The 27,308-nt window shown below is 48.9% G+C and overlaps 1 protein-coding gene across 2 annotated transcripts in view; it reads right to left on the bottom strand.

Moving 5' to 3' along the window:
* Positions 1-27,308, bottom strand: part of STRIP2 (striatin interacting protein 2) — a 62,306-nt gene that overhangs the window by 25,145 nt on the left and 9,853 nt on the right. The window contains exons 2-17 of one of the 2 annotated variants that reach the window (XM_038419704.2): positions 26,508-26,577; positions 26,232-26,349; positions 19,310-19,384; positions 17,096-17,230; positions 14,877-14,997; positions 14,298-14,366; positions 13,162-13,268; positions 12,645-12,772; positions 11,055-11,240; positions 10,218-10,441; positions 8,791-8,856; positions 7,571-7,634; positions 6,090-6,161; positions 3,105-3,179; positions 1,280-1,377; positions 431-557 (exon numbers count right to left, since the gene is read on the bottom strand). In XM_038419704.2, the coding sequence (XP_038275632.1) occupies positions 431-557; positions 1,280-1,377; positions 3,105-3,179; positions 6,090-6,161; positions 7,571-7,634; positions 8,791-8,856; positions 10,218-10,441; positions 11,055-11,240; positions 12,645-12,772; positions 13,162-13,268; positions 14,298-14,366; positions 14,877-14,997; positions 17,096-17,230; positions 19,310-19,384; positions 26,232-26,349; positions 26,508-26,558 (1,716 nt within the window). In that variant the 5' untranslated portion in view covers positions 26,559-26,577. The remainder of the gene's footprint in view (positions 1-430; positions 558-1,279; positions 1,378-3,104; positions 3,180-6,089; positions 6,162-7,570; positions 7,635-8,790; positions 8,857-10,217; positions 10,442-11,054; positions 11,241-12,644; positions 12,773-13,161; positions 13,269-14,297; positions 14,367-14,876; positions 14,998-17,095; positions 17,231-19,309; positions 19,385-26,231; positions 26,350-26,507; positions 26,578-27,308) is intronic. The other variant, XM_038419683.2, reaches the window with a different exon arrangement.

Raw genomic sequence — 27,308 nt, forward strand, 5'->3', positions numbered from 1 at the left:
GTTCGGTCCAGTTTAGACTCAGGCCAAACAAAACTGTGTTAGGATGCAAAGGCGAAAGTCTCTAACTCTTAACTCTAGATTCCCCGACTACCTGTAGTTTAGACAAGGCCTCAGAGGGGTTTGGCTAATCCCCATCCCCTTCCCACTCCTGGGGATGAAAGGAACGTCTTCCCTTCAGGCTGAACACGGGTGTAGTCAAGTTTTGGCCACTGTGAAATAACCACGTGGAGGTTTACAAGGGGGGACAGCCTTGCGGAAGTGACCCAAACAACCCAAGCCATGTACAGTCACTCGTCCTGTGCTAGTAATGCTAAAGAGGATATGCCCTGGGGCTAAAGGTCACAAGCCACAGCTGCTCTCCAGGCGACACTAACCTGAACACACCTGCCCTGCGAAGCACCTAGCAATGGCCTTCTCATATAAAGCTCACCTGGTAGATGTGGTTCAGTTTGAAATGCTTCAGCAGCAGCAGCAGCGTGGCCGAAATGCTCTTCACAATGATCTCTTTGTGTCTGTTTACATCGACCCCCAATTTCATGCTCTGAAGAACTGTGATGCTGGTGTGGAAGGAGAAAAGGAGGGACAGATCCATGTACAATGAGCATTACTGGGATGGGATTTTTGTTCTGATTGATTTCTGTTCATCTGCATGGGCTCTATATAAAGGGGATTCTTCACTGAACCTGCCACCCAGACAGGACCCCGTGCTTATCCCTGGGTCTCCTGCTCCCAACATGTCCTGCCTAGGGGCACCATAGTGGGTCACAGAATGGACGGACTACACTGCACAAGGAGAATCTGGGATGGAGCTTGTTACAGGAGTAAACTAGAATGAAGAGGGCTCTCCCAAAGACACACTCTGCGTACAGAGCAGTAAAGCTTTACTTCTTGTACTGGTAGGTTTAATTTTGACATCTGGCCATAAGCAGCCTTTTCTTTTGTGCTGCATTCTGGCCACAAGAGCTCTACTGAATCAGGTGAACAAGCATGGGTCACTCCCAGTAGAGATCAATTGGGGTCACAGCCATTCACGTTAACAGAGCATGAGGACTGGTCTGGTACAGCCTGCAGCACTGAAAGGCTCAGAGGTCCAGCAAAGACCATTCACTCACGTAGATCCCTTTTTCCCCATGGAAACAGAAACTTCATCTCCAGAGGGACATGTGGATTCTGCCATCCCAGAAACGGGAAATCACTGCATTACCCACATCAGCCAGGAGACTGCACTGTTGCTGAAACAGCCAGCACTCAGCTGCCTGTCACCCACCCATGCACTTACGGCATCTCCTCAGGCAACACATCTGCCAGGATGTTGATGGAGTCGGTCTTGGCTTTGGAGGTGGGTGCTGCAGCCAGGAGAATCTTCAGCAAAGCAATCTGCAGAGGGAGAGGAATCCCCCCCAGCCCCCCAAATACATTGAGAACAAGCAGGTACTAGAAGCCCGTGTACAAACACCACGTGGCGGGAGGAAGGAATCGGTTTTCGCTCACATGATGGAGCTGCAGTCTGGAGACAGCGTTGGTCCAAGGTTACATGCAGGACACAGGCTGGGCTACTCCTGAAACTAACAGGGAAAGTGAAGCCTCCAGCAGAGCTGTAAATAGATGTCCTACAAGGTGAGCAGTTTGGCTCTGGGAATTGGAAGTGACATACCGACTCTTTCATCGTTGGGCTGCCTGTTCAAACTTAGCCAGGTAGGTACTCACAGTGGTCATCAAGCTGTTTGCTGGCCCATCTGCAGCAAGCTGGTGGTTTGGAGGTCGGTTCCTAGCATGACAAGGGTCCCCATCACAGACCCAATACCACTCTGGCACTAAGTGGAAGGGACCTCGAGAGATCATCTAGTCCAGTCCCCTGCACTCATGGCAGGACTAAGTATTATCTAGACCATCCCCGAGAGGTGTTTGTCTAACCTGCTATTAAAAATCTCCAATGATGGAGATTCCACAACCTCCCTAGGCAAATTTATTCCAGTGCTTAACCACCCTGACAGTTAGGTTAACCTATCCTCAGAGGTTAAGAAAAACAATTCTTCCTTCTCCTTGTAACAACATTTTATGGACTTGAAAACAGTTATAATGTCCCCTCTGTCTTCTCTTCTCCAGACTAAACAAACCCAATTTTTTCAATCTTCCCTCATAGGTCATGTTTTCTAGACCTTTAATAATTTTGGTTCTCCAATTTGTCCACATTTCTTGAAATGTGGCGCCCAGAACTGGACACAATATTCCAGTTGAGGCCTAATCAGCACGGACTGGAGTGGAAGAATAACTTCTCGTGTCTTGCTTACAAAACTCCGGCTAATACATCCCAGAATGATGTTTGCTTTTTTTGCAACAGTGTTACACTGTTGACTCATATTTAGCTTTTGATCCACTATGACCCCCAAATCCCTTTCCGCAGTCCTCCTTCCTAGGTAGTCATTTCTCATTTTGTATGTGTACAACTGTTTGTTCCTTCCTAAGTGAGTACTTTGCCTTTGTCCTTATTGAATTGCATCCTATTTACTTAAGACCATTTCTCCAGTTTGCCCAGATCATTTTGAATTTTAATCCTATGCTCCAAAGCACTTGCAACCCCTCTGAGCTTGGTATTGTCTGCCAACTTTATAAGTATACTCTCTATGCCATTATCTAAATCATTGATGAAGACATTGAACAGAACTGGACCCAGAACTGATCCTTGCAGGACCCCACTTGATATGCCCTTCCAGCTTGACTGTGAACCACTAATAACTACTCTCTGGGAACGGTTTTCCAACCATTTCTGCACCCACCCACCTTATAGTAGCTCCATCTAGGTTGTATTTCCCTCATTTATTTATGAGAAGATCATGCAAGACAGTATCAAAAGCCTTTCTAAAGTCAAGATATACCACATCTACTGCTCCCCCCGTATCCACAAGGTTGGTTACCCTGTGATGGTCTCAGCAGAGAGGACAAGGGTTGAGTGGGCCAGTGAAGCTGAATTCTCTCTTATCTCTGCAGGTGGCTCCACCAGGTCAGGGCTGAACCAGTGAGAAGGAAGCCTGCACTGATGATCTGAGTCTCCAGGGTGCTCAGTAAACCGCCAGTGGTGAGCTTTCAAAAAAATATAGACTTACCATATACTGCGGGAGGTTGTATAACATTGCCCGATAGAGCATCTCACAGGGGGTCTCCTGAACTTCCTCCTCCCCCTAGCAGGCGACAGACAGATACAGAAGGAAAAAATAGAGCTGTCACTCAATCACTGAGGTACGTCAGAGACGCCCCCTTCCCGCCAGAGCCCAGCTCAAGGTGGAGTGGCACCAAATCTGTGTCAGGACGCTGCCTGGCTTTTCAGAACTGCTGCTGGGACAGGTACAATCCAAATCAAAGCCCAAGAATGGTGTTGCCTTAGAGAAGGGGAGGCCAATGCGTGTCCTGAGGTTCAAAGTAAACCTATGGCATTTGATGACACAGCCATCATCTTTAATACAAGCATGCAGCCTCCAATGACAACAAGTCCTAGCATGCAATGCTCCATCTTGTGCAACCTGCCCACTCGGATCACAGCGGAGCAATGCATTTTAGGACCCGTAGTCCATGCAGTCTGTATCTGTGTATCAAAGCTGGTACCTGTTTCAAAAAGTAGACAAGTTTCAGAGTAGCAGCCGTGTTAGTCTGTATTCGCAAAAAGAAAAGGAGTACTTGTGGCACCTTAGAGACTAACAAATTTATTAGAGCATAAGCTTTCGTGAGCTACAGCTCACTTCATCGGATGCATTTGGTGGAAAAAACAGAGGAGAGATTTATATACACACACACACAGAGAACATGAAACAATGGGTTTATCATACACACTGTAAGGAGAGTGATCACTTAAGATAAGCCATCACCAGCAGCGGGGGGGGGGAAAGGAGGAAAACCTTTCATGGTGACAAGCAAGGTAGGCTAATTCCAGCAGTTAATAAGAATATCAGAGGAACAGTGGGGGGTGGGGTGGGAGGGAGAAATACCATGGGCATTGGCACCCTGACAGCAGGATTGTCTGGCTATGTAGACTCCCTCCTCAGGCCCTTCGTTACCAGCACTCCCAGCTATCTTCGAGACACCACTGACTTCCTGAGGAAACTACAGTCCATTGGTGATCTTCCTAAAAACACCATCCTGGCCACTATGGATGTAGAAGCCTCTACACCAACATTCCACACAAAGATGGACTACAAGCCGTCAGGAACAGTATCCCCGATACTGTCACGGCTAACCTGGTGGCTGAACTTTGTGACTTTGTCCTGACCCATAACTATTTCACATTTGATGACAATGTATACCTTCAAATCAGCGGCACTGCGATGGGTACCCGCATGGCCCCACAGTATGCCAACATTTTTATGGCTGACTTAGAACAACGCTTCCTCAGCTCTCGTCCCCTAATGCCCCTACTCTACTTGCGCTACATTGATGACATCTTCATCATCTGGACCCATGGAAAAGAAGCTCTTGAGGAATTCCACCATGATTTCAACAATTTCCATCCCACCATCAACCTCAGCCTGGACCAGTCCACACAAGAGATCCACTTCCTGGACACTACGGTGCTAATAAGCGATGGTCACATAAACACCACCCTATATCGGAAACCTACTGACCGCTATTCCTATCTACATGCCTCTAGCTTTCATCCAGATCATACCACTCGATCCATTGTCTACAGCCAAGCGCTACAATATAACCGCATTTGCTCCAAGCCCTCAGACAGAGACAAACACCTACAAGATCTCTATCATGCATTCCTACAACTACAATACCCACCTGCTGAAGTGAAGAAACAGATTGACAGAGCCAGAAGAGTACCCAGAAGTCACCTACTACAGGACAGGCCCAACAAAGAAAACAACAGAACGCCACTAGCCATCACCTTCAGCCCCCAACTAAAACCTCTCCAACGCATCATCAAGGATCTACAACCTATCCTGAAGGACGAGCCATCGCTCTCTCAGATCTTGGGAGACAGACCAGTCCTTGCTTACAGACAGCCCCCCAATCTGAAGCAAATACTCACCAGCAACCACACACCACACAACAGAACCACTAACCCAGGAACCTATCCTTGCAACAAAGCCCGTTGCCAACTCTGTCCACATATCTATTCAGGGGATACCATCATAGGGTCTAATCACATCAGCCACACTATCAGAGGCTTGTTCACCTGCGCATCTACCAATGTGATATATGCCATCATGTGCCAGCAATGCCCCTCTGCCATGTACATTGGCCAAACTGGACAGTCTCTACGTAAAAGAATGAATGGACACAAATCAGACGTCAAGAATTATAACATTCAAAAACCAGTTGGAGAACACTTCAATCTCTCTGGTCACTCGATCACAGACCTAAGAGTGGCTATACTTCAACAAAAAAGCTTCAAAAACAGACTCCAACGAGAGACTGCTGAATTGGAATTAATTTGCAAACTGGATACAATTAACTTAGGCTTGAATAGAGACTGGGAATGGATGAGTCATTACACAAAGTAAAACTATTTCCCCCTGGTATTTCTCCCTCCCACCCCACCCCCCACTGTTCCTCTGATATTCTTGTTAACTGCTGGAATTAGCCTACCTGCTTGTCACCATGAAAGGTTTTCCTCCTTCCCCCCCCTGCTGCTGGTGATGGCTTATCTTAAGTGATCACTCTCCTTACAGTGTGTATGATAAACCCATTGTTTCATGTTCTCTCTGTGTGTGTGTATATAAATCTCTCCTCTGTTTTTTCCACCAAATGCATCCGATGAAGTGAGCTGTAGCTCACGAAAGCTTATGCTCTAATAAATTTGTTAGTCTCTAAGGTGCCACAAGTACTCCTTTTCTTTTTAAAAAGTAGACAGTGGTTGCCCTGTTCTGTTACATGTAACTTAGACGCCCTCAGGGTCCTAGCAAATGGGCAGTGAGGTGCCACTTTCTAGACTCAAGCTATTTCCATTCCACTTGGATATCTCCACTGAAGCCCTCCGTGGACACACACAGAGCAATCAGCATGCCATGATAACACTCGACAATGACACGCTCCTTAGAAACTGCTCCTTCAGACACACAGTCTAGCTGTGGGGGGTACTGGTTTCTTACCAGTGACATGGGACACTTCTCCAGCTCCTCTTCGTTTTTGATCTGAACATCCGAGATAGAGACATACTTGTGCTGGAGAAACACAAACCAGAGAGACAAAGTAACACCAGGATTTTGAAAGAGAAGGAACACACTGTGCAATGAAAAACAGGCCGATCTCCTTCTCCTGTTCAGCCAGGGTAGGGTTAGATTTACAGATCCCACCAGAAATGATTTTCACAGATGTGTGAGAATTCATCCCCGCATGGGATGCTCCTATGGCTGTGACATGCTTTACAAACTACCCAAACTACTCCTAGGACATGCAGAAATCACTTCAACTGGTACTGAAATGCAGCATCCTCTGGAGCACAACCCAGCAAGTGCTTAACAGTGCATCGCAACATCAGTGAAGGAGAAGAGAAAGTCTGCTGCACCATCCAAATGCAACTGCAGGGTGAGTTTAGTTTGGCCAGCACTGGAGTTAACAACCCTAATGCTTGCAAAAGGTTCCAGGGCAGATTTAATGACCTCAGATGGTTAAAACCTATGATTTCATCACTTATTTATATTGTGATAGCAGCCGAAGGCCCCAGTCAGGGACAGACTGTTAACAGAGACCCAGAGGACCGATTAAAAAGGGGTGGGTGGAGAGAGTATCTTTCCTTTTAGTTTCCTGCATTTGGTCTTCTTCAGCCAGGTGCTGAAAAGCAATATGAACCGGGGCACGGGCGCGGACTTATTTTTCCCAGTGGGTGCTGCAACCCTGCCCCACCCTGAGGCCCCCTGCCCCCACTCCGCCCCTTCCTGCCACGCTCCGCCCCCTCCCCCAAGGCCCCACCCTCACTCTGCCTCTACCTGCCCACGTTCCACCCCTCCCCCAAGGCCCCCCACCCACCCACCGCTCTCTCCCCTCCCCCAAGCACCTCCCTCCAGCTGCCAAACAGCTGATCTGGTGGCCCCACCTAAACAGCTGTGGCTGGTGGGTGCTGAGCACCCCTTATTTTTTTCTGGGGGCGCTTGAACTGGGGTACAAGTACAGGGCATGGGGGCAGGTTCAGCCTTCAGGAGTAATGTGAATTCTATTGGGGAAGCAATCCTAGCTACACAGGATGGGTTAGCGATCCAGGTGAGAATACCTAGACTCCCCAGTGCAATGAAGTTCAAATCCCCACAGGGTTGACTCAGTTTGTCAGCCTCCCAAGGCAGATAGATAGAGCTGCAAAGTTTGCATGCACAAGACACTAAGCCAGACATCCCGTCTGCTCGGTGCGCACACCGACATTCTTTTGCATTGGTGATCCTGGCCAAAGATTTCCCCCGCTCCTATGGAACATACTATGCACGAGTTCCCATCCCAGAGGTGGCTGCATCCCAGCACTACCGGGTGTAAGAACCAGTGGCATTCTAGCAATTCAAGACATTGGAAAAGCCATCCCCATATCAAAGTCCCGCAGACCAGAACAACCGCAGATGTTTAAGGCACAGAGGCACTGCAATACCTGCTTTAGAGTCTTCACACTTTCGTGGATGGGCCGGGGTAACCCTACTAAGGTATCCGTGTCCCTGCATGGGGGGAAGAAAGAAGATCAGTTCAAGCCTGAAAGGGAGATCTGGAATGGACACTTTCCCTTTCGGATTTAGAGCAGAAGTAAGGCAGGCAGTCTGCTGTCAGATGAACGAAACCCAGATGTTCCAGGAACTGCCAAGATCACCCCGCCCCTCATCCCCTCCCCCCCATCTCCGCTCTGTCAGAGGGGCAGACGCTCCTAGGACTTGCGACAAAAGGCACACGGTGAAATTCTGAACTCTGATACTCTGCCCTGTGATCACAGCTACACAGAAAGGGAAGGTCGACAGCCAGCGCTTTCCAGCTCTGCTCTGAAGGGCACAGGTTCGTTTCTAACCCAGAGAGAAGAGCGCTCACTGGATCACCAAACATCCCTCCCTGCAGTATATGGTTGTTCTCTGAAGGTCTCCCAGGCCATCCACGGCCAGTCCCACGCCTGTAAGATACAACTAGCTCCCAGCTCGCGGATGGCTCAGCAACACCAGGGGTCAGCGCAGGACTTGTCGGCTCCCTCCTGCCTCTCACACCGGACCAGACTGAGCCCCAGCCACCTACATTGCCACCCAGCTAACGCAGCCAGAATCAGCTGCGGGAGTTTCCAAGGTGGCCTGTGAAAAGCCTCTGTCCTGGCAGCCCTTCTGCAGCAGCTTCCAGCCCCTTCCCACACTGATGCCACAACATATGCAGGGATTTTTCTGGACTAAGGAATCTGCACCAGCCACAACTCCCACTGCTCCTCCCGCTCCCTACACTCTCACCTCCTCACTCTCCTCCCCCTCCCATCAAAAGGCAAATTTATAAACAGAATCAATCAGACCTGTGGAATAAGATGACCCGGGCCAGCTATCACCCTGACCCCTTGCTTGCACGAAGCGTCCAGTCCTCCACACTTGCTCTGTTTTTCATTAGACCGTAAGCTCTTTGGAGCAAGCACTGTCCGTTAGAACATGGTTTTACATTGCAATGTGGTCCTGATACAGACTGAGAATGGCCAAGCAACCTCCTAAGCCTTCAGGGTGCCAGCTGCCTCAAGAAAGCCGAGGGCTAACACCTCCCAGCAGCAAGTGAACGTGGCAATGACAGGAGATCAGGGGACAGACTTTGCTGGCAAAAGCCAAACCAATTCTATTCTCCCAGATGCCCAATACTCACTGTCCGAGGGTGAATCCAATGAATTTGTTCCTACTTGCCTCCAGGAAATGCTCAATGTCCTTCTGTCTGATAGAGTGGCAGGAGAAACAACCAGGGAGAGAGGGGAAAACACACATGTCCTGTCAGTACGAAGTTTGCTTGGCAACTGAACACCAGACCCCCTGCATGTAACATCCAACCCTGGAGTATCACTTAGTGGAGTTGTTACTGCCACCTGGCAAACGGCTGCAATATAAATGAGATGATCGGGATTTATTCTAAATCTCTAGAGCCATTTAATATGTGGGTATAGTTAAGAAAGCGACTCTGTAAAACCAGCCCCTTCTTATTCAACCTCTCTGCAAGTCATCAAGGGCCATCTGCAGTCCACCCCATTGGCCCTACAAGTGTCGGAGAGCAAGTTGGTGCTGTTCTGCCTTGTGCATCCTTCCCTAGAACTGGTAGCTTAACACCATCAGTAGAATTTGTATTACCAGGTGAAGCTGTGAGAGGCAAACGAACCCAGCTGAATTCCATATTCTACGGGGAATTTGCAGCCAAACCAAAAGTCACTTAACTTGCACTCTCTTGTGAGAGAATAACCATGGGGCCCCACAGTATTGCGTATGCAGAGACAGAGACATCAGAGCTCCATGGGAAACAGGGTCCTGCCCATTTTAACGAGCAGGGCAGTGAACAGGCCTGGCTGCAGCTTCGTTTATCCCAGCTGATCAGCTTTAACGCTTGCACTACTCCCAAACCAGAGAGTTACATGGGCTCCTGCATTTTAAAGTCCAGGTCAAATCCTGGCTCTACTGAAGTCAATGGCCAATCTCGCATTGACTTCAGTGGGGCCAGGATCTCAGCCACTACGCATAACACAACTCATGGATCAGCATCAGCTCTAGAAAGAGGCATGCCCCGCACCCTAGACCTACAACTGAGGTTCTCCGAGCTCCCAGATCACACTGAAGCCACTGGAGGATGCTCACCATCTAGGCAGGTAAAAGATTCACTGCATAAGTGACGAGAGATGATTTCATTAAACAGTTCTCAAAACTAATTCCCCAAGGCTACAACTGGGGATGTATCCAGCTCTGGACTACCAATACTGGCTAGTAACACTGACCTTCTTCCCCCATCTGTAAGAAGGGGCAAGCCAAGGGGTCTTGCACATGGAATACAACAGAAGAACCAACCCTACTTCCTGCAACACCTGGGATTTCCATGGTGGCCAGCGTCCCCCTGCCATGGACCTGATTTGACCTTACTTGGCTTGTAAAGTCTTGGGAGATCCCAGCCAACGGTGGTATGAGAAAAGCCAAGTAGGGAAAACTGTGAAGTCTTTTCAATCCAACAGATAGCAGGCAAACATTCCACCAGTAATTCATTGCAACGTAAGGGGAGTTGGGGCAGGGGCGGATGACACTGAAACGAGATGGCTATACCTGACTTTGGGTGCCCAAGGAAGCCCTTTGGGGAAGGACACCCGCTCGATGGGTAGACGATGAGCTGGCACAGCCTGGATGATCGCATCTTGCTCCATCAGGTCCAGCTCCCCCTCAATCCCGCTGTCTACATCGTCATTTTCCTCTTCATCCACTCCAGCCTCATCGTTCTTGAAAGGGTCCCTCTCATTATACATGTCCAGGCTATCTTGCTTCACCAGGGGCTGTCACATGTAGAAACAGAGGAGAAATCAGTGGGGAGGAGGAAGGATTTTACACACCCTTAGGCTCCACTTCCCAAGGGGGTCAGGAAGCTGTGTGGGCTGAATACTGAAGTTTCTCCTGAGCAAGGACTTCCATCATTTGGCCTCGTCTCTTTATTTGGCATCTCAGCCTGGATGAAGCACATCCTCCCTACCTTCAAAATGGAGCCCCTGGCTGCTGGATTTTCTGCCTGCCCCGGAGGAAGTGGCGGAAGGTATCCTGCCCCCTTTGAATCCAATTTGTTTCTGCAAACTTTGGAACTGCTAAGCATAATGCATCAGCTCAACCAGCTGAACTGGAGGAGAGCCCTAGTTTGCGGTCAGTAGTTCAGTACGTCGTGCTTCGCTCCTCTTAGCTGGGGATTAGACGATTGGGATGCACTCTTGCTTTCTTAATAGGAAAGCAAACATGCCATCGCCAGGACGTGACTGGCGAACACCCCCACCGCTGCAAACTGGGCAAAGAGAAGGGCACTATGGAACGCAGCCTCTCCTGTTGGATGGAAGTTCCCTTCTGGAGGAATGCCACGCCACGAGCGACATCCCAGGATCCTCTGCTATCACTAGCTCTCACCCGCCTGCTCCGGTGCCCGCGTTTCGACGGCTGCTGGTCCAGGAGTTCGATGGTGTAGGTGGGAGGCGATGCAGCCCGCATGCGGCGCATGACCTGGATGCTGTCCTCCGGGAGAGGCGGCAGGCCCAGCTCCTCCCGCTTCCTCATTTTCATGGCCTGGAGGGCTTCAAATCCCCCCAGAGTGAACTGCAGGCCACCAGGCCAGGTGTAAAAGAGAAAGAAGGGAAAATGAGCCATGCCTCACCCCGCCCCACCCCTGGAAACCAGCAGGGATGTACTCCGCACAGCTCAGCCTTGCCTCTGCAACCACTTCCCACGCTAGCGCAGCGACATTGCTATTTACACCTGCTCTAGAGTAAGGAGACCTACCTCCAGTGTGTGTGCAAACGCAGGGGAATCACACCCCTAGCTCGTAGAGTAGACGTAGCATCAGCTCCTCTTGTGCTACCCTAAATAATTCTCCCCTCTATTTGGGGTTTGCACCCTGCAAAGGGAGGCTTGTGTCCACCCTTAACTGTCGCTGGGCATAACTAGATCTTCTCTCTCCTAGGAAGATAAGCCATGTGCAGCCATGCAAGATGAGGACTATTCCCTCCTGGCTGCAAAGCCAAAACTCGCAGCGGGGCCTTTTTCGTTTTCCTATCAAGCTACAAATCCATGCCTAATCTGCTGCCCACTATCATTCCCAGTGATCTTTCCACACACTCGAAACTCTCTAGCCAGCGTTACACAGCCCAGACTAGCTGATCTGAACGGTCCCTTCGGGGCCTATAAAATAAAATATGAGCATTTCTCCTTCCCAGGCATGATCCCTCTCATTTAATTATGGGTGTTTCCAAACTACTTTCCCACGGACGTTTTTCCACATTCAATTTCATGATGTTATTTCTCATCCAGATTTCTAGATGCTGTATTGCCTCCAGCCTCCCCAGCATTTCCACATCCTTTTGGGTAACATGTCACTTACTTCCTCTTCCAGATATTTATGGATGGTATTTAATGAGCCGGGACCTAACAGGAACCCCTGCAGTACTCCACTCCTACAATCTTTTCCAGCCCATATTTAACTCTCACAAAAATCTTGCATGTATGATTCTTCAACCAGTTTGCATTCCAAATGATGCTCTTTGTCCCCAAGCCAACCTGAATTCATTTCTCAAGTAAAATTTCCTGAGATGCTATGACAAATGCTTTGCTAATCTCCAAATGTCACACCTGGCACATCCCTTCATCCAGTAACCCTGGCAAGCTTTATACTTTATAAATTCCCAACGCAGCCTGTTGCTCATGGGCCTGTTGTATGCTAGGCACACACAGATCATTCTTGCTCAGAAGTTTCTGTGTTACAGAAGCTGGTGGTGAATAACTCAAACCAGGAGATCCCCTCGGACCAGTGCAGATTGCTCCCTGTTTTATCTAGTGCCTTTTTCAATCTAGCATTAAATGAGTTTTAAGTGACGATGAGACTTCGATGCTGGGACCTCTATAAGGCTGAGTTAATTAACAAAGGGAGGCCAGGCAGCAGCCTCCCAATATATAACCCCCTCCCCGATTCAGGAGATTCTTGGAAAGCAAAAGGATCTCACCCACCAGAAGCACCTTCCACAGCAGGAGCAGGACCTTCTTCATGGGGAAGTGCGGGGCATGCCCACTGCAGAACTTGGCCACCATGGTGAAGAGCAACAGAGCAAATGGTTCTTCGCTGTGCACAGGAAAACCTGCGAGGGAGAGGACCGAAACAAAACAAGCTTGGAGCAAGAGAATCTCCCCCGCTTCCCATGCTCTCGCCGCTGGAGCGAGTTTATTAGCACGTCATGCAGGCCCCGTCAGGGACATTGTCTTTGCTGATGGTGCCAATAGCAACCAGCCCCCAACAATCCCCCCCACCCATCACTAGAGTCTCCACAGTCTTAGCCCAAAATTGGCTTGACCTTGGGCTGTTGGAATAAGGGGGATCCCTTTACATTTGCTAGTGGTTTGTTCCCTCTGGTTTTACAGCTACTCTCTGAGGCCTTCACAGCACGGGACGGTGGAGAGGGTGGCACCCCCCCAGACATGGTTGCATGTGAGAGAGAAACGGAGCTTTGGAGGGTGGCCAGCTACTAACTCAGCTCTGTCCTGAAGGTCTCCCGGGAGCTCTTCCACTCGGGCAGGTCAGCCTCCGCCTCCACACGGATGTTCTCCACCATCAGGTACATGACGCTCAGCAGCACCCTGGAGAGAAGGCATCACGACAGGCAGGTTGCACAGCCACCCACAGTCCATTTCCACTACAGGTCGCCCCAGTCTATAGGATTTGGGGGGGGATCCCAGCCTCTCCATTCCCCAGCCCCCAATTACTCCTCTCTCCAAGGTGTGGTCAGGAGGCCAGCCTGCCCCTTCCACTACTAAGGCCAGTCCAAGAGATGGAGAAAGTCTGGAAGGAAGGGGGTCTGGGGTTTTCCTGGAACAATCCAGTGACCTTCGCTCTGCCCGAACAGTCAGGCAGCAGTAGAGCATGCAAGCCCTACATTACCATCCAGACTGTTCCACAATCTGCCCCCTGCGCCAGAGGCAGAGCCTGCAGGTCTCAAAGGCTGGACCTTCCATCGCACTGCATTGCAATTGCTCGGGGTGCAACCAGCGGATGCTTGTGGGACCCGCCGCGTTAGGGTGATGCCCTGGAATGATCCCACGGGGCCAGCAAGGTGACAGAAAGGACAACTAAAACAAACTGCATTTTCTCATCTGAGATACTGCTTCCCCTTGGATTATGAGTTTACCCACCTGTTCCTGACCCCCCTCAGTTTGATCGCGTCTCCCCACATATTCCTTCAGCTACAACATATCCAGGCAACCTTCCCCACAGCAAAGGGCTTGCTGCAATCTTCTGGGGAGTCCATCAATGCCCCTTCAAGGCCAAAGAAGGAGTAGGGGCCATAAGACGACTTGACGTTTCATCCCCTTTCCTCCCAGGAGCTGAACGTGCAGCTGCAGTAGCAATGCCAGACTCTGCTGGCCCAGAGAGCTGAAGGCACTCACCTCTCTCTGTGGGGCAGCTGCGATGGGGCCACCAGACACCCTCACTGAACTTAGCCTGAAGAGCTCTGATGCCTAAAGAATAAGCCTGGGGATTTCCCTGGCGCTTTGGCCAAGGCAGCGGACAGATGGGCTGGATGCCCGCTGACCTGACAGCTCACGTCCCATTCAAGGGCGGGCGGACAGGTTCTAGAATGGAGGACACGGGGTGAAAAGACAGGTTACCTGAGCTCTGTACTATCTGCTAAGGAGATGGCTGGTTTCCTCAGGGCACTGCTGCAAGCCTGGCTATTGCTGCAATGAAGAACGAGGACAACAGGAGTTCGTGGTCAAATCTCCAGTCAGTCAGTTGCTGCTCAGGATGGCGAGACACGCCACCACTCAGACCAGACAAGGCCACATCTAGGGCCCATTTACACTATGAATAGCCAAAGACTCATAGAAGTGTACGACTGGAAGGGACTGCAGTAGGTCATCTAGTCCAGTCCCCTGCACCCAAGGCAGGGCTATGTAATAACTAGACCATTCCTGACAGGTGTTTGTCTAACTTGTTCTTAAAACCTGCCAATGACGGAAATTCCACAACCTCCTTGGGCTTTTCTACACTAAATCATCTACACTAAATGGTCCTTTCTACATTAAACCATCTCACTCTCACAGAGTTAACTGCTCTGGTGATTAGACCACCTTTGTTCAACCCTCCTCTCCCCTCCATTAGCAAGTAGCCAAAACCAAATGGGGACATCCCGCAGATGTATGTGTTATAAAGAAGAGAGCAGACCAGGGAACGCTAAACCCTCTCACTCTATTTCCATGTTCAGTAGCTCCAGGAAGGCTGAGAAAGTCCCCATCTGGTACAGCAGGAAGTTATTGTGCCGAGACCAATGCAGGACCTCCGCTTCCATGTCACACTCGCCAAATACACCTGGGGGAAACAGAGAGGCCAATGGAGCAAACCATGGGAAGAGAGGCAGCTTTAAGGTGAAATCAGTGTTGGTGAAAGGTACCAGGCTGGCAGGAATGGAGTATGAGGAACAGGAGCATCAGCCATGCAAGCTTCCTCCACTGCAATATGGAGGGACCACTTATCGGAGTGAGAGGGGAGTTTAGGCTCAGCTTCCCATTCAACCACTGGTTTCTCTCCAATTCTGCAGCCAACATGCTCAGGGTCTAAGTGATCACCATATGTGGGGTGGGGAGGGAATTTCCCACAAGTCAGATTGGCTGCGTGGGGGCGGTTTTGCCTTTCTCTGCAGCAGAAGGTGTGGGTTGCTTGCCAGAATCATCTAGGTATAACGCATTAAATCAATTCCCTGCCATTGCAGGGCCTTGGGCACTGGTGCACCTTGGTCCCTCCTGCTCACCACTTGTGGCGCACGCTAATTTAGTCTCCTGAGGGCTGTAATACTTTGGTTTGATTTCACTTGTTGAGTTTGGTGCCCAGGTGCTGGCTGGTGCTGGTGCCCTGTATGACGCGAGAGGTCAAACAACATGAGCTGGTCTCTTCCGAGCTTAAATTCTAGGACTCTAATGACGCCTAACGTGGTGACAGCCTCTCTGATTGACAACAATCCATGAAGAACTGCACCGAGAACCAACCCCTCACCCCACCTGTCCACCCTCACAAGATGGCTGATATTAAATAACTGCACAACAATACATCCATGTGCAGGAATAGCCAACGCTCAGTCAAAGAAACCTCCCTCAAAAGGGGCAAATGATGAAGGGCAAATACTTCCAGTTTCCATTTCATGTAAGGTTGGTTTGGGATTTGGGAGGAGGGGAAGAGAAATTAACTCAGAAAGTGAGGGTCTCATGGTGCCGAAGATCAGCCTGACAATATCCAATTACCCCCTGGCTGACCTGCACAACATGAAAAAGGAGAAGGAAGAACAGAAGGAAACACAGGAAGGAAGTGTGGGGGAGAGAGAAGCCAAGTGTGGGGGAAAGGGAGATGCTTAGTGAGGAACTACCCAGCTGGGCACTGAGGGACCCTGCTGTAAATTGAAATCATAAAGGGTCTCCTATGGGACTCTTTTCAAGCAGACCAAGCAGCCTGCAGGTGATAACTTAGTCCCTGCTGACCTGGACTGGATTTATTCCAGCAACCTCCACACTAGGCATTTCTAATGTCCCATCGCTGCAGAACGTAGGTGCTGAGTACCTGGCAGCATCCAGATCTAGAGTTTAAAGTCTTCAGTTTCTATTCCCAATCCCATGAACCATTCAGTCTCCTAAGAGATTCATTTCTTAACTATAGGTTTCAGAGTAGCAGCCGTGTTAGTCTGTATTCGCAAAAAGAAAAGGAGTACTTGTGGCACCTTAGAGACTAACAAATTTTTTCCACTCTATACGGCTAAATTCAGTGCCTTGCATAATCACAGGTTTCAGAGTAGCAGCCATGTTAGTCTGTATTCGCAAAAAGAAAAGGAGTACTTGTAATTTGTTAGTCTCTAAGGTGCCACAAGTACTCCTTTTCTTATTTCTTAACTATGACATTAGCCCTGCGTCTGGATGCACAACAGCCTTCGGCTGGCACTAGCATACCACAGTGACAGGCAATGCAGAAATACCTTAAGCGCTTGTGTAAATGAAGATGCTATTTGCATCCAGCTGGAGTGAAATCTACCCCGCGTTAACCAGCCACACACTAAAGCGTCTGCGTGGCCCCTGCTGTCATGCATTCACAGTTTCCTGGTGTGCTTTGATCTATTCCCATCTCAAAGTGGGACAGATCGAAGCACACCTAGGAACTTTTAGCATCCAGTAGCCAGGTCCACACAGACACAGCGCGTGTCAGGCAAGCACCAGGCAGATTTACAACCCAGTTTGACGAGAACTAAGCATTCGTTTAAACAAGCCCTTAGATAACGCAGGGCTTCGAGAGTCGACCCATCGAGCAGGGGGAGCAAACAATTCCTCCTCACCTTAGGAGCGACCACCATGCAAACCAACCTTTCCGAGTAAACCCACAGTGCAAATGCCACCTGGCACGGTGCCATCTGCTGGGCGCAGGCAGTTACCTTGTGCCAAATAAAGGACAGCTCGTGCTGCTTTCAGCCTCTTGTCCCTATTGACCACCTCCAGCCCATCCAGCAACCGCATCACATAGGCCTTCTGCTGAGCCAGGTCCAGCTCCGGCCATCTCTTGCCCTGCACTGGAAACAAGAGATGAGAATGATCCAAGATCTTGGCCCCCCAGTGGTCTGGTCCCTTTTCCTTCAGGGATCCCATTCCATCGTCTTTCAGATACTACAGGGATAGGTGTCAAAGCAGACGGAAGGAAGCCAAGTGGAATAGTATCCAGTATCATTGGCATGCTGGAGACACACACAGACTTTTCTGGGCACTAGACCAGTTTTCAGCACCCTTCTTCATATGGATGACATGGTCAGGGAGGCCACTTGTCTGGTTTTAAGCCAGCCAGTCCTCTTTTGTCCCCCATTCAGTACAGAGACTAAACCTGACGTGGTTTTGTCCGGTATCACGAATGACGGACACCATTTTGAAGTTCCCACCACTCCACCTCCCCGCCAGCATGACCTCACGTGCACTGTGAGGTCACGCTAGCACGGGCAGGCCCACACCACTCCCAGAAGTACCGGTATGTCCGGTGTTCTGGGGATGGGGCAGTGGCCACCCTACATATTGTTTCTGTTGGACACAGCCAACTCATGGGACACTGGGAATAGTCCAGCCAGGCCGAGCCAGCCACCGCTCTCGTGTTCCCTCGCTTCACCTGTCGTGTAGGTGACCCAAGGCTGCAGGATCGTCAGCTGCAAAGCACACACGTATGTCACAGAACCCATCAGCATCATCTAAAAGAAATCCCACAGACAAGCCCTCTGCAGGCAGCAGCAGTTCTGGGGTTTCAGGCATTAGCAGGCTCTCAGTCACTAGCCAGTGGGAAAGCGCTAGGGATGCACGTCAGGTTTCCATTCCCGACTGCCCCCGACTCATTGTGTAACCGTGGGCAATTCGCTCGCTAGCTCTGTGCATCTGTCCCCCGGCTCTGCGAAACAGGGACAATACAAACCCATGTCGGTGGGGGAGAGGTAAGAATTCATGTCTGACGAACGAGGAGATCCTTAGAGGTGCTGGGATCTTCTGTAGAGGCACAGATGCTGGAACGCTCCTCACGGACAAGAGTAGCGCACGGTTCTCTTTGTTTCGTCTTCTCTGTTACAACCTTTCGTATTTATATCCCCCCATTACTAGAGTACCTGAGCACCTCACAGTCTTTAGTGCAGTGGTTCTCTAACTTATTTGATCGGGCCCCTCTGTGTGTCTGGAGTCGTTTAGGGGCCCCAGCCCCACAAGTATATATACTGCCACTGCGCTCTGACGGCAGAGGGGAGAGCAGCGGCTGCTGGCCGGGCGCCAAGCTCTGACAGCAGCGTTGCGCCAGCATCGGCACAGAAATAAGGGTGGCAATGTGAAATGGGAGGGGAGACTCCCCAGAAGCGGCCAACATAACCCTGCAACTCCTAACCAAGGTGGAGGGGCCAGGGGACTCTGCACGCTGTCCCTGCTTGCAGGCACTGCCCTCGCAGCTCCCATTGGCTGCGGTTCCTGGCCAATGGGAGCTGCAGAGACGGAGCTTGGCGGGAGCTGCACACTGACCTTCCCTCCCTCTAGGAGCTGCAGGGACACGCGGAATTGGGTAGGAAGCCTACCAGCCCCACTGTTCCCCACACCCCCAGTGCCAGCCGGGGTCCCGGGCCGCATGCTTTCACCCACCCCCACCTCCAGTGGGGATCCTGGGCCACCCCCAAGTACACTGCTGTACCTCCAGACTGACCCCCCCCCATAGAGCACCTGCAGACCCAGCCCACGTTTTAGTTACGGTAAATAGTACAAGTCATGGACAGGTCACGGGCCGTGAATTTTTGTTTACTGCCCATGACCTTTACTAAAAATACCCGTGACTAAATCATAGTCTTAGTTATTGTGACTTCTGATGAATTTCTGCTGATTCCTTACAGCTGGGCTCACAAGGAAAGCCATTTGTAGGCCCAATTCTCACAACCCCACCTCAAACCCTGAGTCAGCCCAGACACCGAAGGCGCAATATACGGATCCAATCCTGCAAAACTTAATTGGCACAAGTACCACCTCTCCCATCTGAGCAGTCCCACTGAGGTCTGTTCACCCAGGTAAGGACTCCTCATGAGGCCAGGTTTGCAGGGTTGGGACCCATCTTGCCACATGACATGCAATAGTCTGGACTGGGATACCTTGAGTTTGAAAATCCTCTTCGAAGCACTTCCTGTTGATGGTGAACTCCGGCTCCTCCGTGTAGCTGTACAGTTCTATTGGGGAAGACAATAGGAATTAGAGACAGATAGCCCCACTTACCAGTTCCAGTGCCAAGTTCTCAAAGGGGCACCTCAGGGCCGATCTACTCATTTGAGCAAACATGTGGAAACTGGATGCCTAAATTAACTAGATTGGGGACAGCCTGGCCTAGTGGAAAGCCCTGGACTGAGACTTGGGAGACCCTAGATTCTATTCCAAGCTCTGCTCCTGACCTGTGGGGTGACCTTAGGCATATCAGGTCCCCATTCTGAGCCTCAGTTTCCCAATCTGTAACGTATGGATAATGATCCTGACCTCCTCTGTAAAGCACTTTGAGATCCATGGATGAAAAGTGCTATCGAAGAGTGAGGTATTATTATTAATAGGCTTTTCTACCACCACCAAGTACCTCACAAGAATTAATGTACCTTAACTACACCTCTGTGAAGTAAGGAAGTATTATTCCCGTTTTACAGACAGGAAATGGAAGGACAGAAATGTGCCTTTCCCCAAGGACAGAGTCTGTGGAAGAACCAGGAACAGAATTCAGATCTCCGGATTCTCAGACCAGTTCCTTAATTACATGGGCACTGAAGTGAGAGAGGAAGGATGCGCAAGTTTAAAAATCATGCTCACAGCGTAAATGAAAAAAAATGCAGCCAGGGTGAGGAGGAAACATGGTGGATGGGTTTAGGTAGCTCTGACTGAGCCTAGAAAATACTCTGTTCACTTTAATGTCACACTATTAAAGTGGGGGATCCATACTCATTGCTAAGCTACAAAATAATACAACACAAATAAGCAAAAACCCACTGAATGTGTGTTACCAGCACCACTGTTTGCTATAATGGCATTTTTAAAATCTAATTGACTTAACACCATTTATGCCACTTGTTTACTTTTTTGCATTTCCCCATTTCTAGTCAACTGCATCCCCAGGTTCTCTGGCACTAGCCAATGGGAGTTGATGGCACTGTGGGGAATGTTTCCTTGGGATTATTTTTGAAGTTATTTCTATTGCTGCTGAGTTTTGTAGCAAAAGGGGCCACAAAAGTCCAGGGATAGATACAAATAATTATGATTTATCTTACAATACAAATGTGGATCAGAACCCCCATTGTGCAGGGTACTGAAACTGAGTGTGTCACGACTGGAACGTGGGCAATCGGGCAGGACTAGCAGTCAGGCCTAGTGGCTGCAGCAGGCATCAGAAGTCAAGCCAGTGGTCAGAGACAGTGTCAGGAGTCAGGAGACTAGCCACAGAAGAGGAGTCAAGCCAGGAGTTAGAGCCAAAGTCCGAAGCAGGGAACAAGAGTGGGGTCTGTTGTAGCATGAGGCCAGGAACCGGGAGGCTGCAGAGGCAGCTTCCTGGAACTCACTCTGTGCCTAAATAATGCGCCTGGAGCAATCAGAGGTCGCAGGGCTGCTGCCATTGGGTATTTGGTGAGAGGCATGTCCTGTGTTGCTTATTCCCCTATGATTTATAGTGCACGCTATGCCTTAGCTGCCAAGTGACAGGGTGGAAGCATTCATCACCTGAAGCCCTACAGACCCAGATTCTACTCTGCTGGAACCTTACAGGCAGAGACAATCCCTGCTTCAAGGAACTTACAGTGTACATTAAAACCAAGTCACTCGGGCCTTGTCTACACCACACAGTCAGCATTCGTCGACAAAACAGCGGAGATTGACATACTGCAATACTCCTCCCGCCGATTTAACTCTCCTGCTACGCCGACAAAATAAAACCACCTCGATGAGAGGCATGGAACATTCTGCGACAAAGTTAGATCAATGCAGTGTCAGGGTAGACACTGCACTTGGTTAGGTCGCTGTAAATGGCCTCCAAGAGGTGTCCCACAATGCCCAACCTGTATTTGGTGTCAAATTTGACCAACAGTCTCCTTCTACAGGAAAACCCAATATGAACTGCAGGAGGTGGATACTTCTATCTATAATTTATGACACTACAAGAGTGAAGGCAACCCTTTTACAGACTTTGTCCTGCGGACAAACTCTGATGTTGTACCAGCGCATCCCGACCCACTATCACTTTTGCACCAAATCAAGTTGTGACGTGGCAGAATGACATTTCACGGGCTCCAAAAGCCATTTGGTACCGCAAGTGCTTGAGAAGCTGAACCCCACTCTGGAAAAAATCGAGATGGTCCCAATTCCTGATATTCATGAGATAAGGGTGAAAACTCCAGGAATGTCAAGTAATCGGTACTCATTTAAATGGGGGTTTAGGATCACACAAAGGATAGCTAGGAGAACTACTTTCTCCTCTCTCCAGCAGTGGAAGGACACCTCACTGACAAAATGTGCTGCAACCCCCTCTGCACCAGCAGATCCTCTGCTTAGAAGTGCAGAGCTAAAAATAGTGACCCCTTTACAGTTTGCTGGCAGGAATATGCTCAAGACCCCCTGACAATTACACTGCAGAAATAGCCTGAGTCATTCCACTTGTAAGAACACAGGGCCTGACCTGTGCTTAACTCTCTCCCTACCCAGCTTATCCTGACCACAAAGCAGGGCAGGGCACGGCACAGCGAGGAAGGGGAATGACTAGCTGAGTAACTCTCACAGTAAAAAGGAGTACCCGTGACACCTTAGAGACTAACAAATTTATTAGAGCATAAGCTTTCGTGAGCTACAGCTCACTTCATCGGATGCATTTGGATCCAAATGCATCCGATGAAGTGAGCTGTAGCTCACGAAAGCTTATGCTCTAATAAATTTGTTAGTCTCTAAGGTGCCACGGGTACTCCTTTTCTTTTTGCGAATACAGACTAACACGGCTGCTACTCTGAAACCTCTCACAGTAAAGTAATTCCTGCCCTGGAAACAAACACCAAATGACTCACCCCTCCTGTGGCTCGTTACCAGTCGCCCTGAGGATTATGCTGAGCACCCTGCCAGCTCTGCTTGGAGTTTGGAACGTGGGTGTGATAAAGCCACTGAGTGAAACACTGACATGAAACACCGATACACTAGGAGTCTGCACGGTCTAGTCATAGCACAGAATGCGGCTTGGAGCTTAGGTTCAGCTCAGAAACCCAACAAGAGGGGGACTAGGAACGGGACAGGAAGCCTTTCACTTTTCAGCCCAAGTTGACTGATCAAAAGTTACCACCAGCTGATGGCTATTAGGTAGCCTGTGGAAGTGAGCTGATGAGTTTCGCAGTCTAGATCCCAATCACTGTCCTCAGCATCTTTTGGTTGATGGGCCAAGGGGTCAGTAGGAAAGGACCTTGATGAGATCTTTCTGAGCAGGCAGGGTGGTACATATTTGAGAGGGACGGTGCAGAGAGGTTTCCACTGCCTGTGCTGTACTCTGTCTCCCTGAGCTCCTCCAGTTCTTGGAGAGTACTTTGGAGCAGTCCTCTGAAGCTATCCTGAGACCTTTTCCCTGACACCTTACTCCCCGGCGGGGAAGTGACCGGGCATCGCGGATCCACTATTAATTACTCAATACCATCTCCGATTCTAGGTAATTATTTGGGATGACCTCAACCTATTGCTTATGTCTGTGTGTGTTTAAATCTAATAAATTGTAGTTTTAGATAAGAAAGTGCTTACTTGTATTAAAGTTTCATCAGATAGAATTGCTGTGTTCCCCACTGATTTACTCCTGACAGTGCATGGAGTGAAACAGTGAAGTTACCACTGCTTTGGGTTTTGAAAACCCTCGGTAACATCCCCTCTCCAGTGTTTAAGGACAGAGCTAATTAGACTCAACTATGGTATTGCTACACTACAAGGCTTTTAGCGACACACAGTGTAGCTGCTGTTTGTCGGCAGGAGTGAGCTCTTCCGCCGACAAAAAACTTCCACCCCCCACGAGCGGCAGCAGTTTTGTCGGCAGGAGAGCGCTCTTCACACTGGCACTTTTCATCGGGTAAAACTTTTGTCATGGGGGGGGTGTTTGTTTTTTTTTTTTTTTAACACCCCTGAATGACAAAAGCTTTGCTGATGAAGTGACAGCGTAGACAAAGCCTGACTGTCATTGTTTCTGTTCAGTGATTAGCAGAAGTGAATTGCTGCTAAGCAGGTCTAGGGGCATAGCTAAATCACTAAAGATCTGGGTTAAGCAGCGAAACCTCAGAACAGGGCAGAAGTGTCAGTGAATGTCCAACAGTGGCAGCTCGTGACCAGCAGCAGCAGCAGCAAACAGCCAGTTGCAGATGTGCACATCGACCATGGAGACACAGCTCAACACCCGCTCCCGGGGCGGAAGGTGAATCCTTGCGAACATACCTCTGAACTCTGGGTCTGTGCTAACCAAACACAGCCAGCTGTGAGCTGGGTGCACAGATGGAGCGGGGAGTGATGTGTTAAATCAGACTTTCCCACTTCAAGGTGGGAAACTTAGGCAAAGAACACTGCCCAGGGCACTGTACAGTGAGGTGCTTGCTTACGGTTACATGATTTGAATGTGGTTGTGGTGTTTTCCAAAACTAATACTTGGTTCCCTTTCCCTTTTATTAAAAAGTTCTCTTTTGTTACACACAGACTCAGCGCTTGCAAGAGGGGAAGTATTGCCTCTGAGGCGCCCAGGGTGGTGGTCAATTTTTGCAGATTACTGGCTGGGGGCTCGAGCTGGTTCTGTTTTGCAGTGTTAAGAGGAACCCCGACATGTTGAACTCGGCCCTTGCTGCTGCTGACTCCACCTGGCAGAAAGGTTACGTATAAAATAAACAAGAAGCAGCAATTGGAACATTTATCGCAACATTTAACATTTTGAAAAAAATTCTCATGTACAAAAAGAACAAACAAAGAACGTGCAAGGCTCTTAGCATGCACAAAATCAAGCAAATAAGGCCACAAATGGGTCCTCAGTAATCTCCGAGGGGTGCTTGGAGGATTAACCAGCTACGGTGTGCAAAGCCCTTTAGACAGATGAAAAGCAGTAGGTTTAAACATGAAGAGCAGTCTCCTTAATGATCATCATCATGCTACTGATATTTGTCCTGCTATTGCCATTCAAAACTATAATCTGAACAAAACAGGAAGCAGAATCAATTGACATGTAAATACTTCTGGCAGAATTTGATTAAAAAAATAATAATTTCATCAGATAATTTGACACTTCATCAGACACTTATTTTTAAATTTTTTTTAAAAAAAATATCTATTTAAATTTTCACAGTTGTGCAAAATTCAGGGGTTTAAGTATTTTTATTGTTATCTGGGTTTTAAGCATTTTTTATTCTTATTAATTTAGGTTTTCAGAGTTGCAGGAAAGCATGGGGGAGGTGAAAGAATTATTTAATGAGAGTAGATGTTGAGTTTCAAAAAGTTAAAGCAGCATCCTGCTAAAAACACAAAGTGTCAACATCATATGCAAAATATACAAAGGAAAGAGTCTTAAATTAAATTCTAATAAGTTCTCAAGCAGCATTTTTCAAACTCAGCCTATCTGTAAATTACGGATACTGATGAAAATATTATTTTGTCCATTTCTGTGCATGATGAAATTGACTTTTACTGATAAAAATAAAATTCTCCCATGGCTACATGTAAAGAATCTGCTGCACTTCATCTTGGAAGGGATCCTACTGGCAAACCCTCTGGTTATATATTCCGATTTTGCTTTGCACGTGGACCTCCACCACCCACCTAACTTTTCTAGGTGATACTTCTTAGTCACATATGTTTGAGTACATCTTGGTGGGCACAAACAAATGCGTATGGAGACTGAGGTTTCTTTAAACTAGATGATAAATCTATATTATGGCAAAGGCCAAATCTCCCGGCTACATACAATCATGACCTCAGGGAGTCACATCACTCAGCGTTCTAGCCACTAAGGGACCACTTGCTGTTGGGTACATTGAATTACAATCCAATATAAGCAAGAGGGGAATCTTTGCGGAAGAGGGTTTGTGGAATTATGATAGGGGTTCATAGGGCCCCACCTCGGGGAACCTCTGGTATAGTACATGAGTCTTGGACCGCAAGAGCTCAAGGCTGTGTGCATCACGGAAGAAAGGAAAGCTGTGTTATTGGCTCTTCGTGGATGCCCACCTCTGGATTATCCCAAAAGAGAGTCCAACCCTGTTCCAGATGCAAGGAGTAAGGGCTACAAGGAAGCTGCACAGATCCACTCACATGAGCACTTAAATTACAATGGAGGCAGATCTCTTGCTCAGATCTTTCCCGGGCGAGATTAACACTCCCCACCATTCAAGGCAGCTCAGGCACTGTCTGGCAGGCCCATTGATACACACACCAGCGAGAGGAGGCAATACCAACCTTCTTTCCCTGTGAGAGAGCCTGAAAGGGGGTTTTTAATGTGATCCAACCTCGAATGAACTTGGGGAGATTTACACGTCAGTCAGGAGAGGTGTTGCATTAGACAAGGAAGGCGAACACCACTTTAGAAGTGACCTCAGTGCATCTATGCATCACCACTATTTCTGTTTGGAGACTACCAAAGTCGAATCACTGCTAAGCAGGTCTAGGGGCTATGCCTTAGACTTGCTGTCAGGACAGTGGTGAAAGAAAGACAATGCAGAGGTTGCACTGGCAGTGAGGTTTCCTGCTACCCAGTGAAATCACTGAAGATCTGGGTTAAGCAGTGGAACTCAGAACAGGGTAGAAGTGTCAGTGAGTGTCCAACTGAGGCAGCCGGTGACCAGCAGCAGAGTCAACAGCCAGTTGCAGATGTGCACAGCAACCACAGAGACACTGCTCAACATCCACTCCCAGGGGTGGAAGGGGGACTCTTGCAAACAAACCTCTGAACTCTGGGTCTTTGCTAACCAAACACAGCCAGCTGGGAGTTGTTTTGTTACAACTGCCTTCACCAGGCGCTTTAAGGTTTGCCGTGTTACATATTTCACTTCCCAACCTAACCTGTAGCACAGTTAGGTAGCTCTTGCTCCACCCCAGAAGCGGATACATTTCCGGGAAGGGTGACGTAATTCCTCTCTGCTGTGGATGACTTGTAAAGCCCTTTGGAATGAAAGGCGCTCTATAAATAGAAGATAACATTATTAAATATATACCTCTGACTGAACCAGTCTTATTCTGCAAGTGATTTTATACCCTATGGATGCCGACTTCAATAGCTCAGTAGAACCGACGTGCGGCAAAAATCTCCTCACCTCCATTTTTTGCATGTTTCTTTACCTGATAATTCAGCAGCGTAGCCGTCAGCATCCCCGTACTCAAACTCCACATTGGGGCAGTCCACTGAGCCCTGGGGGAGAGAGATTCCTTTGTCAATAGAAAGACAGGAAACTGAGGGGCTTCTCTCACACGCCCAGAAGAAACAGAACAATCACAGTCGATACACACACAGACTACACAGCCCAGTGAAGAACGGCCCAGGTCTAACACGGCATCTCACTTTGTTGCATCTTTTATTTATAACTTCAGAATATTCTGCTTAAAATAAAGAGAGCTGGAGGAGACAATCCATTTCTATCAGGCCCATGTAGTTGTCAGGAAAAATCAAGGCAGCCCCGGGTGAGGGACTGGGAGAGCATTGGGAAGATGCCAGGGGTCTCTTGGCACATATTTCCCAGCACCACTGACGAAGGTTTCCATTAAGGCTTATAAGGAGCACGTCAAATTAAACCATGCCAGGGCCTTCGAATCAGGGGACAGTTATCCAAGCATACACGAGTCTCATTACGGGCACAGTTCTCCAGAGCCGCCTGCTTAAAAAACCGGGTCAATTGGGAAGAGCTATTTTTACCATCCTCCCAAAGCCATGTTTGGGCACCTCTGCAGCATGACAATAGGAAGCAGGCCAGGCTTCCACTGGCTTCCATCACACTTCACGTGCATCTGATGAAGTGAGCTGTAGCTCACAAAAGCTTACGCTCAAATAAATTGGTTAGTCTCTAAGGTGCCACAAGTCCTCCTTTTCTTTTTGCGAATAGACTAACATGGCTGCTACTCTGAAAACTGGGCAATACGTAGGTA

Source organism: Dermochelys coriacea, chromosome 1 (genome assembly GCF_009764565.3).
Source record: "Dermochelys coriacea isolate rDerCor1 chromosome 1, rDerCor1.pri.v4, whole genome shotgun sequence".
NCBI classification, from domain to species: Eukaryota; Metazoa; Chordata; order Testudines; family Dermochelyidae; genus Dermochelys; species Dermochelys coriacea.